Here is a 17,406-nt window from a genome sequence, read left to right on the forward strand (position 1 = left end):
GGGGGGGGCTAGCGGAAGGGTGGCGGGGGGGGGGGGGGGGGGGGGGGGGGGGGGGGGGGGGGGGAGGCTTTTGTTTGATGGAGGATGGAGAAAAAGAAAGGAAGCATGAACTGGAAGTAGCAAAGGCTAAGCCGGATACAACAGCCCATCCCAACAACCCCTCTCCAGGTACCACTTCCCATCCCAGAAAATTCCCCACCTACAAGGCAGGCGATGATACTGAGGCCTTCTTAGAAAATTTTGAAAGGGCCTGCCTAGGATACAGCATCGCTGCAGACCAGTACATGGTAGAGCTGAGGCCGCAGCTCAGTGGACCCTTAGCAGAGGTGGCGGCTGAAATGCCTAAGGAACACATGAACAGTTATGAACTTTTTAAAAACAAGGCCAGACTCAGAATGGGGCTAACACCCGAGCATGCCCGTCGGCGGTTCAGAGCCCTAAAGTGGAAACCTGATGTGTCATTTACCCGTCATGCCTACCACATTGACAAAAATTGTGATGCCTGGGTATCAGGAGCAAATGTTAAATCTCTGGAAGATCTGCTTTCCCTAGTAAAAATGGAGCAGTTTTTAGAGGGTGTTCCTGAGGAAATAGAAAGGCACATCCTAGATAGGAAGCCCAAAACTGTAACTGAGGCGGGGGAGATGGGAGTCAAATGGGTGGAGGTGGCAGAAAAGAAAAAAATTAGTAGCAGTTGGAGCGAATATCAGAAGGGGCATCACCTTAGCAGGGCGATGTTTTAAATGTAATGAACTGGGACATATAAAGGCTCACTGCCCCAAGAACCCCAACCGATTACAGTTCATTACACCCCAATCACACCAAAGATCCCCAAACCCAGATGCCTCTCTCATACCCTCGGAGCGAAGGGAAACCTTGAGAGTGGGCGGAAAGAAGGTTACCACTTGGAGGGACACTGGGGCTCAAGTGTCAACTATCCACCAATCCCTAGTGGACCCCAAACTCATCAACCCGGAGGCTACAGTGACAATTCAACCCTTCGTGTCACAGTCTGTAACCTTGCCTACAGCCACGTTGCATGTCCAGTACAAGGGCTGGTCAGGAATGTGGACTTTTGCAGTCTTTGACAATTATCCCATTCCCATGCTGCTGGGGGAAGATTTGGCCAACCATGTGAAGCTAGCCAAGAGGGTGGGAATAGTCACCCGCAGCCAGGCTAAGCAAGCTTTCACCCCCATCCCTGTTCCTGAGCCGTCCACCAGGGCCCCGTCTGTGTTACCAGAGACCCAAACAACGGTGGTGGAACCGGATCCCCTGCCAACGACTGCAACAGCCGCAGTGGATCCAATCCCAGAGACCCAGCCAAAGCCAGTCCCAGAACCGGAACTGGCAACGCAACCAGCACCAGAACCATTGCGAGCCCTGAGTCCAGCGCTTGCAAACCCGTCTACAACTCCAATGCCAGAGGGCACCAGCGAGCCTGACCTGGCAGAAACAGCAGATAACCCTACCCAAGAGGCTCAGCCAGAGCCTGAGATACCACATAGTGCACCAGCGGACAGTGTATCACAGTCAATGGAAACAGCCCCAGCACCTGCATCGCTTCCAGAGGGACCAAGCCCCAGTTCACAGTCCAAGGAGGAACTGATGTCTCCAGCATCAAGGGAACAGTTCCAGGCCAAGCAGGAAGCAGATGACAGCCTTCAGAAAGCTTGGGCGGTGGCGCGGAGCACCCCACCGCCTCTCAGCTCTTCTAACCGATCCCGGTTTGTTGTAGAACAAGGACTTTTATACAAGGAGACTCTTTCTGGTGGGCACCAGGAAGACTGGCATCCTCAAAGACAGTTGGTAGTTCCCACTAAGTATCGGGTAAAGCTCTTGGGCTTAGCCCATGATCATCCCAGTGGCCATTCTGGGGTGAACAGAACCAAGGACCGGTTGGGGAAGTCCTTCCACTGGGAGGGAATGGGCAAGGACGTTGCTAAATATGTCCGGTCTTGTGAGGTGTGCCAACGAGTGGGAAAGCCCCAAGACCAAGTTAAAGCCCCTCTCCAGCCACTACCCATAATTGAGGTCCCATTTCAGCGCGTAGCTGTGGATATTCTGGGTCCTTTCCCAAAGAAGACACCCAGAGGAAAGCAGTACGTACTGACTTTCATGGATTTTGCTACCCGATGGCCGGAAGCAGTACCCTTAAGCAACACCAGGGCTAAAAGTGTGTGCCAGGCATTAACAGACATTTTTGCCAGGGTAGGTTGGCCCTCCGACATCCTTACAGATTCGGGAACTAATTTCCTGGCAGGGACCATGGAAAACCTGTGGGAAGCTCAGGGGGTGAATCACTTGGTTGCCACCCCTTACCACCATGAAACCAATGGCCTGGTGGAGAGGTTTAATGGAACTTTGGGGGCCATGATACGTAAATTTGTAAATGAACACTCCAATGATTGGGACCTAGTGTTGCAGCAGTTGCTTTTTGCTTACAGGGCTGTACCACATCCCAGTTTAGGGTTTTCACCATTTGAACTTGTGTATGGCCGCGAGGTTAAGGGGCCATTACAGTTGGTGAAGCAGCAATGGGAGGGGTTTACGCCTTCTCCAGGAACTAACATTCTAGACTTTGTAAGCAACCTACAAAGCACCCTCCGACACTCTTTAGCCCTTGCTAAAGAAAACCTAAAGAATGCTCAGGAAGAGCAAAAGGCCTGGTATGATAAACATTCCAGAGAACGGTCCTTCAAAGTAGGAGACCAAGTCATGGTCTTAAAGGCGCTCCAGGCCCATAAAATGGAAGCATCGTGGGAAGGACCATTCACGGTCCAGGAGCGCCTAGGAGCTGTTAACTATCTCATAGCCTCCCCCACCTCCAACATAAAGCCTAAGGTATACCATGTTAATTCTCTTAAGCCCTTTTATTCCAGAGAATTAAACGTTTGCCAGTTTACAGCCCAGGAAACAGATGACGCGGAGTGGCCAGAAGGTGTCTACTACGAAGGAAAAAAGGATGGTGGCGTGGAAGAGGTGAACCTCTCCACGACCCTTGGACGTCTGCAGCGACAGCAGATCAAGGAGCTGTGCACAAGCTTTGCACCAATTTTCTCAGCCACTCCAGGATGGACCGAACGGGCATACCACTCCATTGACACAGGTAATGCTCACCCTATTAGAACCCCACCCTACCGGGAGTCACCTCATGCCAAAACTGCTATACAAAGGGAGATCCAGGACATGCTACAGATGGGTATAATCCGTCCCTCTAAGAGTGCATGGGCATCTCCAGTGGTTCTAGTTCCCAAACCAGATGGGGAAATACGCTTTTGCCTGGACTACCGTAACCTAAATGCTGTAACTCGTCCTGACAACTATCCAATGCCATGCACAGATGAGCTATTGGAGAAATTGGGACATGCCCAATTCATCTCTACTTTAGACTTAACCAAGGGGTACTGGCAAGTACCACTAGATGAACCCGCTAAGGAAAAGTCAGCCTTCGTCACCCAGGCAGGGGTGTATGAATTCAATGTACTCCCTTTCGGGTTGTGAAATGCACCCGCCACCTTCCAAAGACTTGTAGATGGTCTCCTAGCGGGATTGGGAGAATCTGCAGTTGCCTACCTCGATGATGTGGCCATTTTTTCTGATTCATGGGCAGAGCACCTGGAGCACCTGGAAAAAGTTTTCGAGCGCATCCAGCAGGCAGGACTAACTGTTGAGGCTAAAAAGTGTCAAATAGGCCAAAACAGAGTGACTTACCTGGGGCACCAGATGGGTCAAGGAACTATAAATCCCCTACAGGCCAAAGTGGATGCTATCCAAAAGTGGCCGGTTCCAAAGTCTAAGAAACAGGTCCAATCCTTCTTAGGCTTGGCTGGATATTATAGGCGATTTGTACCCCACTACAGCCAAATCACCGCCCCGCTGACAGACCTAACCAGAAAGAAACAGCCAAATGCAGTTCAGTGGACTGATGAGTGTCAAAAGGCCTTTAACCAACTTAAGGCAACACTCATGTCTGACCCTGTGCTAAGGGCCCCAGACTTTGACAAACCGTTCCTAGTAACTACAGATGCGTCCGAGCGAGGCGTGGGAGCACTTTTAATGCAGGAAGGACCGGATCAAGAATTCCATCCTGTCGTGTTTCTCAGTAAGAAACTGTTTGAGAGGGAAAGCCATTGGTCAATCAGCGAAAAGGAATGCTATGCCATTGTGTACGTGCTGGAAAAGCTACGCCCATATGTTTGGGGACGGCGTTTCCAACTACAAACAGACCATGCTGCGCTACAGTGGCTTCATACCGCCAAGGGAAATAACAAAAAACTTCTTCGGTGGAGTTTAGCTCTCCAAGATTTTGATTTTGAAATACAACACATTTTGGAAGCTTCTAACAAAGTGGCTGATGCACTCTCCCGGGAAAGTTTCCCAGAGTTAACTGGTTAACAATTGTTCTTGGAATGAAACATATTGTTAGTTTTTATATAATCAGTAGTATGTCTAAAGGTACATGTGTCTTATTAACTCTGTTTTCTCCTAGAACTCCAGGAAGAAATCACAGCCAGTGTGGAACCGAACGTCCAACACTATCTGTGATTTGGGGGGCGTGTCATAACTATTAAGGGAAGGGTAACAGCTGTCCTGTGTACAGTACTATAAAATCCCTCCTGGCCAGAGACTCCAAAATCCTTTTCCCTGTAAAGGGTTAAGAAGCTCAGGTAACCTGGCTGGCATCTGACCTAAAGGACCAATAAGGGGACAAGATACTTTCAAATCTTGGGGGGGGGGGGGGGGAGGCTTTTGTTTGTGTTCTTTGTTTGGGAGTGTGTTCGTTCTCGGGACTGAGAGGGACCAGACATCAATCCAGGTTCTCCACATCTTTCTAAACAAGTCTCTCCTATTTCAAACTTGTAAGTAAATAGCCAGGCAAGGCGTGTTAGTTTTCCTTTGTTTTCTCAACTTGTAAATGTACCTTTTACTAAAGTGTTTATCTTTGTTTGCTGTACTTTGAACCTAAGACTAGAGGGGAGTCCTCTGAGCTCTTTAAGTTTGATTACCCTGTAAGGTTAATTTCCATACTGATTTTACAGAGATGATTTTTACTTTTTTCTTTAATTAAAAGCCTTCTTTTTAAGAACCTGAATTATTTTTCCTTGTTTTAAGATCCAAGGGGTTTGGATCTTGATTCACCAGGAGTTGGTGAGAGGAAGGAGGGGAATGGTTAATTTNNTTTGGATCTTGATTCACCAGGAGTTGGTGAGAGGAAGGAGGGGAATGGTTAATTTCTCCTTGTTTTAAGATCCAAGGGGTTTGGATCTTGATTCACCAGGAGCCGGTGAGAGGAAGGAGGGGAATGGTTAATTTCTCCTTGTTTTAAGATCCAAGGGGTTTGGATCTTGATTCACCAGGAGCTGGTGAGAGGAAGGAGGGGAATGGTTAATTTCTCCTTGTTTTAAGATCCAAGGGGTTTGGATCTGTATTCACCAGGGAATTGGTGAAGGTCTCTCAAGGCTACCCAGGGAAGGAAATTAGCCTTGGGATGGTGGCAGCGGACCAGAGCTAAGCTGGTAGTTAAGCTTAGAAGTTTTCATGCAGGCCCCTACATTTGTACCCTAAAGTTCAAAGTGGGGATCCAGCCTTGACAGTGGCATACAACAGAAGACATGCCAAGAGGCATTAAATGGACACTCTTCTCATCCCTTGAAGACCTGGACTTCGCAGATGATGTCACTCTCCTATCACATACCCAACACACCATATACAAGAAAAAACAACTCGACTCAATGCATTCAGCCAGCAAACTGGCCTGAAAATCAACCGCAATAAGACAGATATCATGACCTTTAATATTGCCTCACCGTCACCAGTACGGATAGAGGATTATGTTCTCACCAATGTAGGAACATTCACATACTTGGGCAGCACCATCAGCCAGGACGGTGGAACAAGCCAGGACATAGGGAACAAAATCAATAAAGCCAGAAACACCTTCAGGAGCTTAAACAGACCATCTGGAAATCATCAAAATACAACACCAAAACCAAACTCAAGATTTATCAGAGCTGCGTACTTTCAACACTACTTTATAGTGCAGAATGCTGGGGAATGAGAAAGTATGACATGTCCAAACTGTCTTCATTCCATACAACCTGCCTCAGAATAATCCTCCGTATCTTTTGGCCCAGAACAATCTCAAACCAAGATCTATTGACACAGTGCAGCCAAGAGGATCTGAGCACCATCATTGCCAGGAGGTGTTGGAGATGGATCAGTCATATGCTTCGGATGGAAACTGATTCAATCACCAGAGTAGCAATAAGAGAACACCTGAAGGCAAGCGAAAATGAGGACGTCCAAAAACAACATGGCAAAGAGCTGTGGAAGCCGACCTGAAAAACCTTGGGCACAGCTGGGGAACCATTGAAAGACTTGCCAGAAACAGACAGGAGTGGAGGAGCTTCATCACTGCCCTAAATGTAATAGGAATATGATGATGAAGAATTATAGTTTTATACTTGATTTGCCAGCGCTTATGCTCCTTTCTACTTTCCTCAGTAGGATCTGACTTCCAATTTTTACAGAACACCTTTTTGCCTCTAACTGCTCCTTTTACCTTGTTGTTTAGCCATGGGGTCACTTTTTTGGTCCTCTTACTATGTTTTTTAATTTGGGGTATACATTTGATTTGAGCCTTTATTATGGTGTTTTAAAAAAGTTTCCATGCAGCTTCCAAGCATGCCACTTTTGTGACTGTATCTTTTAATTTACGTTTAACTAGCTTCCTCATTTTTGTGGAGTTCCCCTTTCTATAGTTAAATGCTACTATGGTGGGCTTCTTTGGTATCTCCCCCCCAAAAAGGATGTTAAATTTTATTACATTATGGTCACTGTTACTGAGTGGCTCATGTTTCTCTGTATTGACAATGTCTCCCTACTTTGTAACATGAATAAGTTTCATTAACATACTCCGACTTTTGGTGCCAAGATTAGTAATAGAAATATTAAATAAGATCTGTCCCTAGATTGATCCTTGAGGCACTTCACTAGTAACCTCCCTTCAGTCCCAGTGCTCACCTTTCAGAGCAACTGGTTGCTTTTTCCCCTTTAACCAAATCCTTACCCACCTTACAATTCTTGACTAATCCCCATCTTCTCTAATTTTAGAGTGTCAAATGCTTAACTGAAGTCCTGCTATATTAGATCTGTTGCATTTCCCTTGCCTAAAAAAATATCACTTATCTTCTTAAAGAAGAATATCATGTTAGTCTGGCATGATCTACCTTTGGTGAATGCATATGGATTACATCTGCTTTTCCAATTACCTCTGAATTTAATCTGTCCTTCAAAATGTTATAAAAGCCTGTAATGTGTGAAATTTCCCCTTCCAGTGTTGTGAAGATCTCCAGAATGGATCTGCTTGCTCATACCACTATGATGTACACAGAATCAATAAGGAAAGCAGTTCGCAAAGATCATGGTGTTGGAACTGCAGTACTGGACTTTATCGACCTGAGTAGATCCAGTATAGAACCACTAGACTAGTGACAGTTGATCGTCATGCTGGCTAGATCCCAGCCAATGTGATCCCTTCTTAGCAACTGTGGTTAGTAGTTTTTCCTGTATGGCTGTCAAATTTGGATCCAAATGCTAACACTGGATCCATGTTTGACTGCTAGATCCAGCTGCAAGCTTGGTTTCTGCCTCTGGATCCAGATCCAAAATGTGTCAACTATGGATCCAACTTAGCTATGGTATCTGGATCTTGTGACCCCGGCATCCATGCTCTGCTGCAGGATCTATATCCAGGTTCTGCAGCCTCAGGTCAACACTTGGCTGAAGGATCTGAGTTCTGAAGATCCAGATCCAATGTCCAGAGAGATGGTTTAGGCACATAACTAAGTCTCCTCGGTCACCTTGAACAGACAAGGGGACCTTGACTGTGACCAGATCTCTACACCAATCTCTATTTACAGACTGCCAGACTTAGTTGACCAGGCACAGAGAGCCTCCTCCATCAGTAAGGGGGGCTTGAGGCAGCCCTCCCACTCCTAAGTGCAGATAAAGCCTGTGCCAGTCGGGCATCTCCTCCTCTTTACTTTTAGAAGAAAAATGTGACTAAAAAAAATTAATAAGCTATAAACAAAATTTGCCCCAAAAGAGAAGAAATACAAATAAGAACAACTAATGAGGAAAGCACTGAGGACAGCGTGTGCAATCTAAACTCACTGGACCTTCAGAAGTTAGAAGGAACTGAAGGGTGGTTGTGCCACTCCTTGTTTTATATTCTCCGAGCCATCCAGGATAAAAGGGGGAAGGATAGGCAAGTGGACCCAAAAGACACTGTTTTCCAGACGATTCTAGGAGCTCCCAGCATGAGTACCTTGATCTCATAAATGGCAATATGCAGACGCCATGCAAAGAATCAATTTCTACATGCTGAAACTTTTTTCAGTTTTCTTTCAAAAAGTAATTTAATACACACACAGAAAAAAATCTTTTAAATCAGGTTTTATAGTTAACAACCATTATAAAATAATTATGGCATGACACATAACAACAGATGTTCCACATTTCAGCCATTTGTCACAGATCTCAATTGTTTGTCTCACACACTGGTAGGTTTGAAGATCAAAAGGTATGTTTGTAATAAATTCAACCTGGAAAAGTGTCCCTTTAAAAGGGGCTGGAGGGCTAGCTAACCCTCCATACAAAGTAAGATTTAAAATGCAGTATGAGTACTTTGCTTGATTTTGTCTTTACTACCAGGATAGGTCATTTATTGGGATGGTCTTGTTACTAGGTATAAAAAGGTTTGCTCTGCGCTTGTAAGGGGCTCTCTCTCTGGCATTAGCCGAGGAGAGCACCCACTCAGCTGACTGGTCAATAAAAACTGAAAGCCGTCTTCTAGACTCCCGTGCCTCCTTGGGGTAATTGGGTAGCTCCAGGGGGAAACGAGCCCATTTGGCTAACAGGATGGTCAACTTAAAAAAAAAAATTAAAAAAAAAAATGCTCAAATTAAAACCAGCACTACCTTGTTGAATTTATTTTTTAAAAAGTACTTTCACAGCAAGATGAGTAGGTGGGGACAAAGTGGGAGTTTGGAAAGATCAAACATATTTTAGATTATATAGTCACTGAATTAATGCGTTCTAGGAGCATTGTAAAACACTGATCTATCTCCTTTACATCCAGAGCCCATGAAGTGCGAGAGAGGGAAGATATAAAAGAAATTCTACTGCTTTTTCTATTTCCAATTCTTTAGTTCTATAAACGGAAAGGCTCCATGTTCAGCTATCATCCACTCTCCACTTCTACACCATGCCAGGAGACAGTTATTGCAGCAAAATTATCTAGTCCACATAAGCCAATGCAGATTTTCCAAATCACAGGGTTTTTAATTAACACACTAGTTGTCCTTTATAGGATGTCCAGCATTCCACTACCACCTCACTAATAGTTGTGTAACCCTCCAGCCAAGTGTGTGTTGTCTCCCCCTGTATGGGCTGGTCCATACAGAGAAAACAGCACGTTTCCCCACACCTGTTACTTCTATATGTTCCAGGATACTGGACTATATGGACCTTGGATCTAATCCAGTATAGCTATACCATGTATTTATAGCTGAAGCAGAAGAGACCTGTGAAGATATGAAGGTTCTGAATTCCATGTGCTGATGACTTCTGGACGCAAAAAAAAAAAAAAAAAAGTATGTATGTGTAAGCATTAGTGCTAGCATCCAGGAGTAATTGTTGGAATCATTTTAGATCACAAAGCATTGTATTTAGAAGTGAATTTGGAAGTTGTGTTAAATCTGTTTTATTGTATGTTTAGCATTTGTATTTTGGTTAATAGGAGCTGTCCCTTTAAGAACCGGATGGGGCACTTTACTCTAGTGAGAGTGACAGCAACATGTGGGAGATTTTGCTCTTGTGTCCAGAGAATGGAAGACCGTGCCTGTGTAAGCGCCAAAAGATCACGGTTTGATTTAGTAAGCTTTACCTTCTAGAAAGTAATCCCCATTCTCAAAGGTGTATAATTAGTGTTTATGGGGGATGATATGCCTCAGGGCATTGCTAATGAAGTACAGAGTCTGATTTGTAGCTCCTCTATTTGAATCCAGATCAGCTCAACAGGCATTAAAAGCCATTCCTATGTGTTGGATGTTTGGTGACCCCTATATGAAATGGGTTCAGTGGATACACGTCACGTTTCTGTATCACAATCTCACCACTATGATTTGCATTAGATTGTAATCTCTAAGGCAGGGACTGTCTCCTCTTTGTCCAGTACTCAACACAATGGGGACCTGATCTTGGTTGGCTTCTCTAGCAAGAATGTTTACAACAAAGACTAAAATCACATTACTCATGATTAATTTGATAGTTTGACAATGCTGTAGTCACATACTTTGGGGGTGGGCAGGGGAGTTCAAAAATCAGAATACAGACAAAAAGCATGATCTGATCATTTTAAATAATCGTAATCTGTTGGGGTCTGACTCATGGTTTGTGAATTTTGGGAGTGGCAATTCTTAAGAAGCCATTTTAAACTTTAAAACTTTGTCTCACTTCAGGAATGTTGTTTCCTTGAAATAAATTATCTTGGGATTCTGTTGCAGCTGTGGCCAGGAGAAAGTTATGTCAGCTTGATATTATTAAGGAGACAATATAAAGCATCAAAGATGAATGAGTTATTCAGGATTAATATACCCATAAAATTCTCAATACGGAAGAAAGAGAAAACTGCTTCGACACACACATTTATTACACTACCTTTAAGGTACACCTCTACCCTGATATAACGCGACCCGATATAACACGAATTCTGATATAACGCGGTAAAGCAGTGCTCCGGGGGGTGGGGGCGAAGCTGCGCACTCCGGCGGATCAAAGCAAGTTCGCTATAACGCGGTAAGATTTTTTGGCTCCCAAGGACAGCGTTATATTGAGGTAGAGGTGTATGTGAAATACAGGTGTATTATAGTAAGAAAAAAAGCCATTAAGATTCCATCTAATTGTATTTGAGTGTAAATTGGAGATGGCAAAGACATTAAGACCCACCTAGTTCATCTTCCTGCCAAGGCAGGATTATATCCTATCCTGTAGTCTAATTTTAAATGTTCTAAACAAGAGGGTTTCATCTCTTCCCTAGAGATACTATACCACAATTTAATAGGTCTCATTGCCAGGAAGATTTTCCTGATATAGAGCTTAACACTTACTTTGTAATTTCTACCATTACTCCTAATTACATTCCTTGAATAACGGATTCCTCTCCCTTTTGGTTGTTTACTCCCTTCACAAATCTATAAATCTAAGCCCCCCCATTCTACCCCCTAGCTGTTTCTTAGCCATGTACTTAGGTCTTCATATTTATTCACAGAACAGATTTATTTTTAAATATGTCATAGGAAGTTGACCACTTGGCATGAAAAACAAGATGCGGCAGCTTTCTGCCAGTTTGTAACTTGCTGCACATGCACCGAAGAGCCTGAGATGTGTCGGTCACAGTGATTAGTCCTGCTGATCCTAGATGAGAGTGCAGGGTAAGGAGGGCCATTACAGGAACCATCTGGGCTGATCTTGGACTCTCAGGCCAACCCTGCAGATCAAACTGCTGAGAACAGCGGGTGAAATTGGAAAGGGAAACATAGCTCAGGAAAAAAGGGACCAGACTCTCCTAAAGAAAATGGTGCTATCATTTGTAATATAGATGGTGCTATGGCCAAACTGCTAGGCTAAAGCTGCTAGGTTCTCTTTCACAGCTGTAACCTATTTGTGCTATACAAACAAGAATGGATCTGATAAGTTCAACCATGATTATAGTTACTATGGTAGTGCACTGGGCCCAAGTGATCTTTCATTCCTCCACTCCCTCGGATAGTTAATTTAAACATCTGAACTGACAGTGCACTTCTCAGAAACAATACAGAGAACAGCTACATTATTATTTTTACGTATTGTTATTACAGTAGCATCAAGAGGGCCCAACTGAGATCTGGGCCCCATTGTCTGAGGCATTGTACAAACACGTAGAAGGAAACAGTCCCCCCTACCCTGAAGAGCTTACAATCTAAATAGACAAGACACGGGGTGGGAAGGAAAACAGTCACAAACAGCAAAGCGATGTTCCCATACAGCAAGTCAATGGCTGGGTCAGGATAAGAATTAAAATAGTGTTTTAATTCAGATTCACTGTAAAGCATAATATAAACAAGGAAATCAAAATTAAAACCTGTCACTGAACCGGTCTCACTTTGTCATGCCCAAGTATTGAAGTACACACACACTGATCACCAGGGAGGTGTTGTGGTTGTGAGTTACCAACTGCTTGGATTCTGAACTCCACCATTTACATCACTTAGTGAGGACTAGTGTTATTTTAATACAGTGTATGTTTCCCTGCATTTGTTTCATGTCATGCTATAATGTTTCAAGGCACCATAGTTACAGTTAAATGCATGGAGTAATTCAGTGTTAATATGAACCTACTCCACAGCTAACAAGTCATTAAGTGGTTTAATAGGATAGTTACAGCTTGACTTTTTCTTGCTAGAGGAATATTTCCTTCAAATACATCCTGGAACCTTACAGAATTCCCCATTCTGATTTACTCTTGATGCTCGGGACAGCAACGACACAATCTGCTCAGCTGAGGACTAGGTATTCAATGACCCTCTGACCAACTGTACTTAAGGAGTGGCAATATCCGTTCATATTAATGATCCAGAAAGTGATTAAAGACTAATCAGAGCTTAGTAGAGTGTGGAGAGCAGAGAACTAACCATCCCTCCCTCCTAAATAAGAATTTTATTCAAATTTGGAGGAAGTAGTAGTTTTCTCCCATATCTAGAAAGTCTGTACCCCATTCAGACTGTTATGTCTGAATAATAAATCCTTCAAGAGAGTATTACAGCAAAGGCTGAAAGGCCAATGGCTATTAATTTTACCCATCAATAGTTAAGATATTGTTGGTTATAACACAAATTGCAATAGTTCAAAAAAGGTGGCAGAGGCCCTGCCAGCAATGTCACTACTCACCAGCTGGATGGCAATCATTAATACCGTCTTCAAAGTGAACGTTCTATCACAGAGGTCAAACAAATCTTCCAAGCTAGGACCAAGTAGTTCAAGTACCATGGCATTGTACTTTCCACATGGCCCAAAGTAATACACCTGGGGGAGGCCTTCAGCTGTAAGAACAGGGGGAAAAATTAAACAAGTGAGCAGGACTGCACTAGTATTACTCCTATCAAGTCAGACCCTTTGTTGTCCCCAAGCTTTATTTTTATTGCTTAACTCATAGTCCCCATTACAGATCTTGCACAGCAAGCAGAAAAAAGTTTTGTATTTATTTATTTATTGATATGGATGGAAAGAAGTGCAACCAGTATATGTTCTTCTCAAAGTAAGCCTTTGTAAAGCATATGGATTTTAGGGCAACAAATACTATAAGCATATGAAATATCTAATTCTAGCACTGCAAAAGTTTGGGTCATAGAAGATATTTGTAAGAAGTTCCCTGCTTTACAACTAAACATTTGCGGGCCACAAACCCCAAACAAGTCTATGTTGTGACTAGTTCAAGCAGCTGGAAAGAGGTAAAACCTTTTTACTTAAAAAAAAAAAAAAAAAAAAAAAAAAAAGGTCAAGAAAGGGCTCCTTTGTAAACCAATGTATGTTGTTTTCAGCATAGCTTTACATAATCTGTTTTATGTTAATATACATACATTTTAATGAAACAGTTATAATTAAACACACACAAGCACTATATAAGTAATCTCTCCTTTAAAAATGCAAAGATTTTTAACCTTTATATCTTATTTCACTCAGTGAAATAAGAAATTTATCAAATCAGTTAAGCTTATCTGTAAAATTATTTTGCTAAATCATACACAAAATCCTTGGTAAGTGGATGCTAACTGTAGTCAATTCTCTCCGCCAACACTCCTTCACAAAAAGGCACAGGAATACATTTTTAACATGCCAATAAAACAAAATGTATATTCATCTCTGATGACAACATTGGATGATAAATGCAAATCCTTTTCCAAAGGGCACCAGAAAGGGGGAAACAATGGCTCAGTCAACACAAGGCTGATCTTGCAGATTCCTGTTGCACTGGTTTGTTTTGAACACTCACTGAACAAACCAAAGTAGAGTTTCAGAGTGGCAGCCGTCATTACAAAACCTAATTTTACCATACTAATTTCCCCCTACTGTTACTCACACCTTCTTGTCAACCGTTTGAAATGGGCCACCCTCATTACCACTACAAAAGGGATTTTTCCTCCCTTGGAATTCTACTGTTAAATGAATTGTCTCATTAGACTGATCCCCCACTTGGTAAGGCAACTCCCATCTTTTCATTATATATATATATATATATATATATATATATATATATATATATATATATATATATACACATACACACACACACATACACACACACACACACACCCTTCTATGGCATTTTCCACTCCATGCATCTGATTAAGTGGGTTCTAGCCCACGAAAGCTTATGCCCAAATAAATTTGTTAGTCTCCAAGGTGCCACAAGGACTCCTCATTGTCAAAGCAGAGTTGCACTTTTTGAATTTGCTGCCCTGTGAAAGAATTCTAATTGATCGGTATATAGAGTTGATTCAATGCTATGTGATTTTGGCCAACAGCTAGCACTCCAAGGTTTCTTCTAGTACAGGAACTCAGCCTCCTTGCATCTGTCTGAGACAATGCAGCGGAAGCATTGTATTTTATTGTAGAATATGCTTTCAGCCTTTGCTTCATAAACAGTTTCAAACGGTAACAGGGAGTGGGGATACTTATTTTGAAACAACCTCAAAGAGTTGAGCCCAATGCCAAATTGACTTGTCCATTTTTAACATACAAAAGATAGATTACCGGCTGCTCAGATAACATTAATTACGCACATAGACAAGAATTAGATGTTTGTTTAAACAATTTGTTCTCAGACATCAGTGAAGCCAAAGAATCCCAGAACAGTATATTACATGATGTTTAAAGGATTAAATATGTATATATAACATATTCTGTTCCAGGCAAAAAGACTATATTGGAAGTTAAGTTGCAAGAATCATTTACTCAAAATTTAGGAAGTGCCAGAATTAAGGTAGCCCATACACCTTAATTCTGCATACTTGTATATTATACCATTTTTAGTTACTTGATCACAAACTATTCTCTTCCACACAAGGAAAGGTGGTGTGAAGGAGGACACGTAAAATTAGAGCAAACTCACAACTACAGTAACTTTTGCCTCTACTGTACCTTTGGAAAATCCAGCTAATCCACACAATGCATGATTCACAACATAAACAATAGCACTTCCCAGTTCCTAAAAATGCAATGAATGTTGTACAGAGGTTTCTTATTACTAAAACAATCCTACTGAACTGTTACTAGCCTACTATGAAGTATATCTAAAGCTTGTCCAGTATAACTAAAGCTTTGTTCACACAGGGTACTGTTTGTCAAAGATTATTCTCTATTTTTTAAAATCGTGTTTGTTCACTTATGTTAATTCATTAATTTTGGGGATTTATACTGTAGTCTGCCAGTCACCAGAACAAATTATGATGTACTTAAAGTACTTGCAGAAACTGCATGTCTAGCCACCAGAATTTTTATGTTCTATGTTCAGCTACACAAACACTTACCGTGTTGAGAAGATGACCTTTGTGGACTGAAACACTTAATGGATCTTTGGATTAGATCCAAACAATTGAGGTAAGACAATAAAAAGAATGTACCATCTCTTTTAGAAAAGAGAAGTCAAGAATGTTTGCTTTCTTCGCTACAGAACCAATTCAAAGAGGAGCATGAGTAGTACTGGGCCAAGTCAGCTCCAGCAGGGTTTTAAATATCCCATTTCAGAGACTAGTAACACCTCATTAGTAAGGATTGGGTCATCTCAATGTACACAGCTAGAATTAGCTGGTACGCTTTATTGTCAGATCATATTGGCACTCATTCTTTCTAACTTCCCAGCAGGTGCCCCTGATCTCATACTGGGTTCCAACAACATAGAAGCAGGTCACCAACGATGCTGGAGGGACAAAGAGGAGGCAGATTGGAGGCTCTGAGAATTGGATATTGGGAAACCCATCCACCAGCATGGGCAACAAAAAGAAACCAAGTGACTGAAGATGAGCACTAGGAGGAAACTGAAGCAACAGGAGGAAGAGCTTAAAGAATGGCAAAGGATATTGGAGGGGGGGGGAATTGGTAGACTCATGGCAACAAAAAAGGCGAAAGACAGATTAATAGATTCCACAGATTCCAAAGGCAGAAGGAACCATCTAGTCTGACCTCCTGTATAACACAGGCCAGAGAAGGGTGGAGTCGGGGGGGGGGGGGGGGAGGCAGAACTAGGAAAAATGTGGGTTCCCAGATGAAGAAGAGGTCAAAGATAGGGATACAAGAGGAAATTGTTAAGCCCAAAAGGATTAGAAAAAGAGAAAGTAAGGTAGCTTTAACAACCCCCTGTGCTAAACATGGGGGCTCAGTGTGTATCCTCCAAATTCCACCATCCACAACTCCCCAAAGCTCCTTCTCTGTGTGGAGCTCTTTACAAAATCCATCTCCACTTGCAAATAAAACGGTCCTGAACATCAGTGACGGCAACAGTTAGGCAACCACAGCATGACCCTGTATCTCTATTGTTGAGGTTGTCTCTCTCTTGATGCTTTGGGGAATGGGAGAGAAAAGGATCATGGATCCACTCTAAAGCAGTCACCCTCTGCTTCTATCCTGTTCTGCCAACAGGGGTCCCTTGAGGGGGATGGATGCAATACATGTCACCTGAAGTGTTGGCATGTTAATGAAACAACTATGTGGTATAAACAATGAACATGCTTAGGCCTACCTACTGAATCTTTGACTGCAGGGTTTTGTTTCACTAAAACCAAGTGGATTTCCCCACACAGAAACCATTTTTCTATTCCCCATGCTGCCTTATTTCCTTCACGAGAAGGGATGGAGCTTGCCTCCCGGTTGCAAGCATGAAAAGGGCAGTTGGTGAAACCAAAGGGTTTTTAAAAGAGACAGAAGTATGTGAATATATTTTTACAAGGCCAAAATTCATTTCATTTTGCCCTTATGATACTTTACACACCACAAGAGAACTCGTACACTCACTCATTTATAATATTTTTCTGAAAACCATGAGTGCAATGGTAAGAGGTGCAGACAACAGTTGGCAGAAGCATGGTCAGGTTGATTGCCAACTAGAAAGATGGCAACACTGGGAAGGAGGAGGGCACACCAGCTCCTCCCTTCTTCCCCACACAGCTTGAATACTTGCAGTATGGAAATAAAAGACAACCCTGCCCCCACTCAATGACCAACATATAATTTTGTATAAGGACGACTAACATAGGCAACAAGGTAGTGGGTCCACTCTAAAGGGATAGCTCCTCTTGTTCTGTACGA

The 17,406-nt window shown here is 42.8% G+C and overlaps 1 protein-coding gene across 1 annotated transcript in view; it reads right to left on the reverse strand.

Moving 5' to 3' along the window:
* Nucleotides 1-17,406, reverse strand: part of LOC117883894 (casein kinase I-like) — a 309,830-nt gene that overhangs the window by 84,701 nt on the left and 207,723 nt on the right. The window contains exon 5 of the mRNA XM_034783736.1: nucleotides 12,994-13,145. Coding sequence (XP_034639627.1) covers nucleotides 12,994-13,145 — 152 coding nt within the window. The remainder of the gene's footprint in view (nucleotides 1-12,993; nucleotides 13,146-17,406) is intronic.

Source organism: Trachemys scripta, chromosome 10 (genome assembly GCF_013100865.1).
Source record: "Trachemys scripta elegans isolate TJP31775 chromosome 10, CAS_Tse_1.0, whole genome shotgun sequence".
NCBI classification, from domain to species: Eukaryota; Metazoa; Chordata; order Testudines; family Emydidae; genus Trachemys; species Trachemys scripta.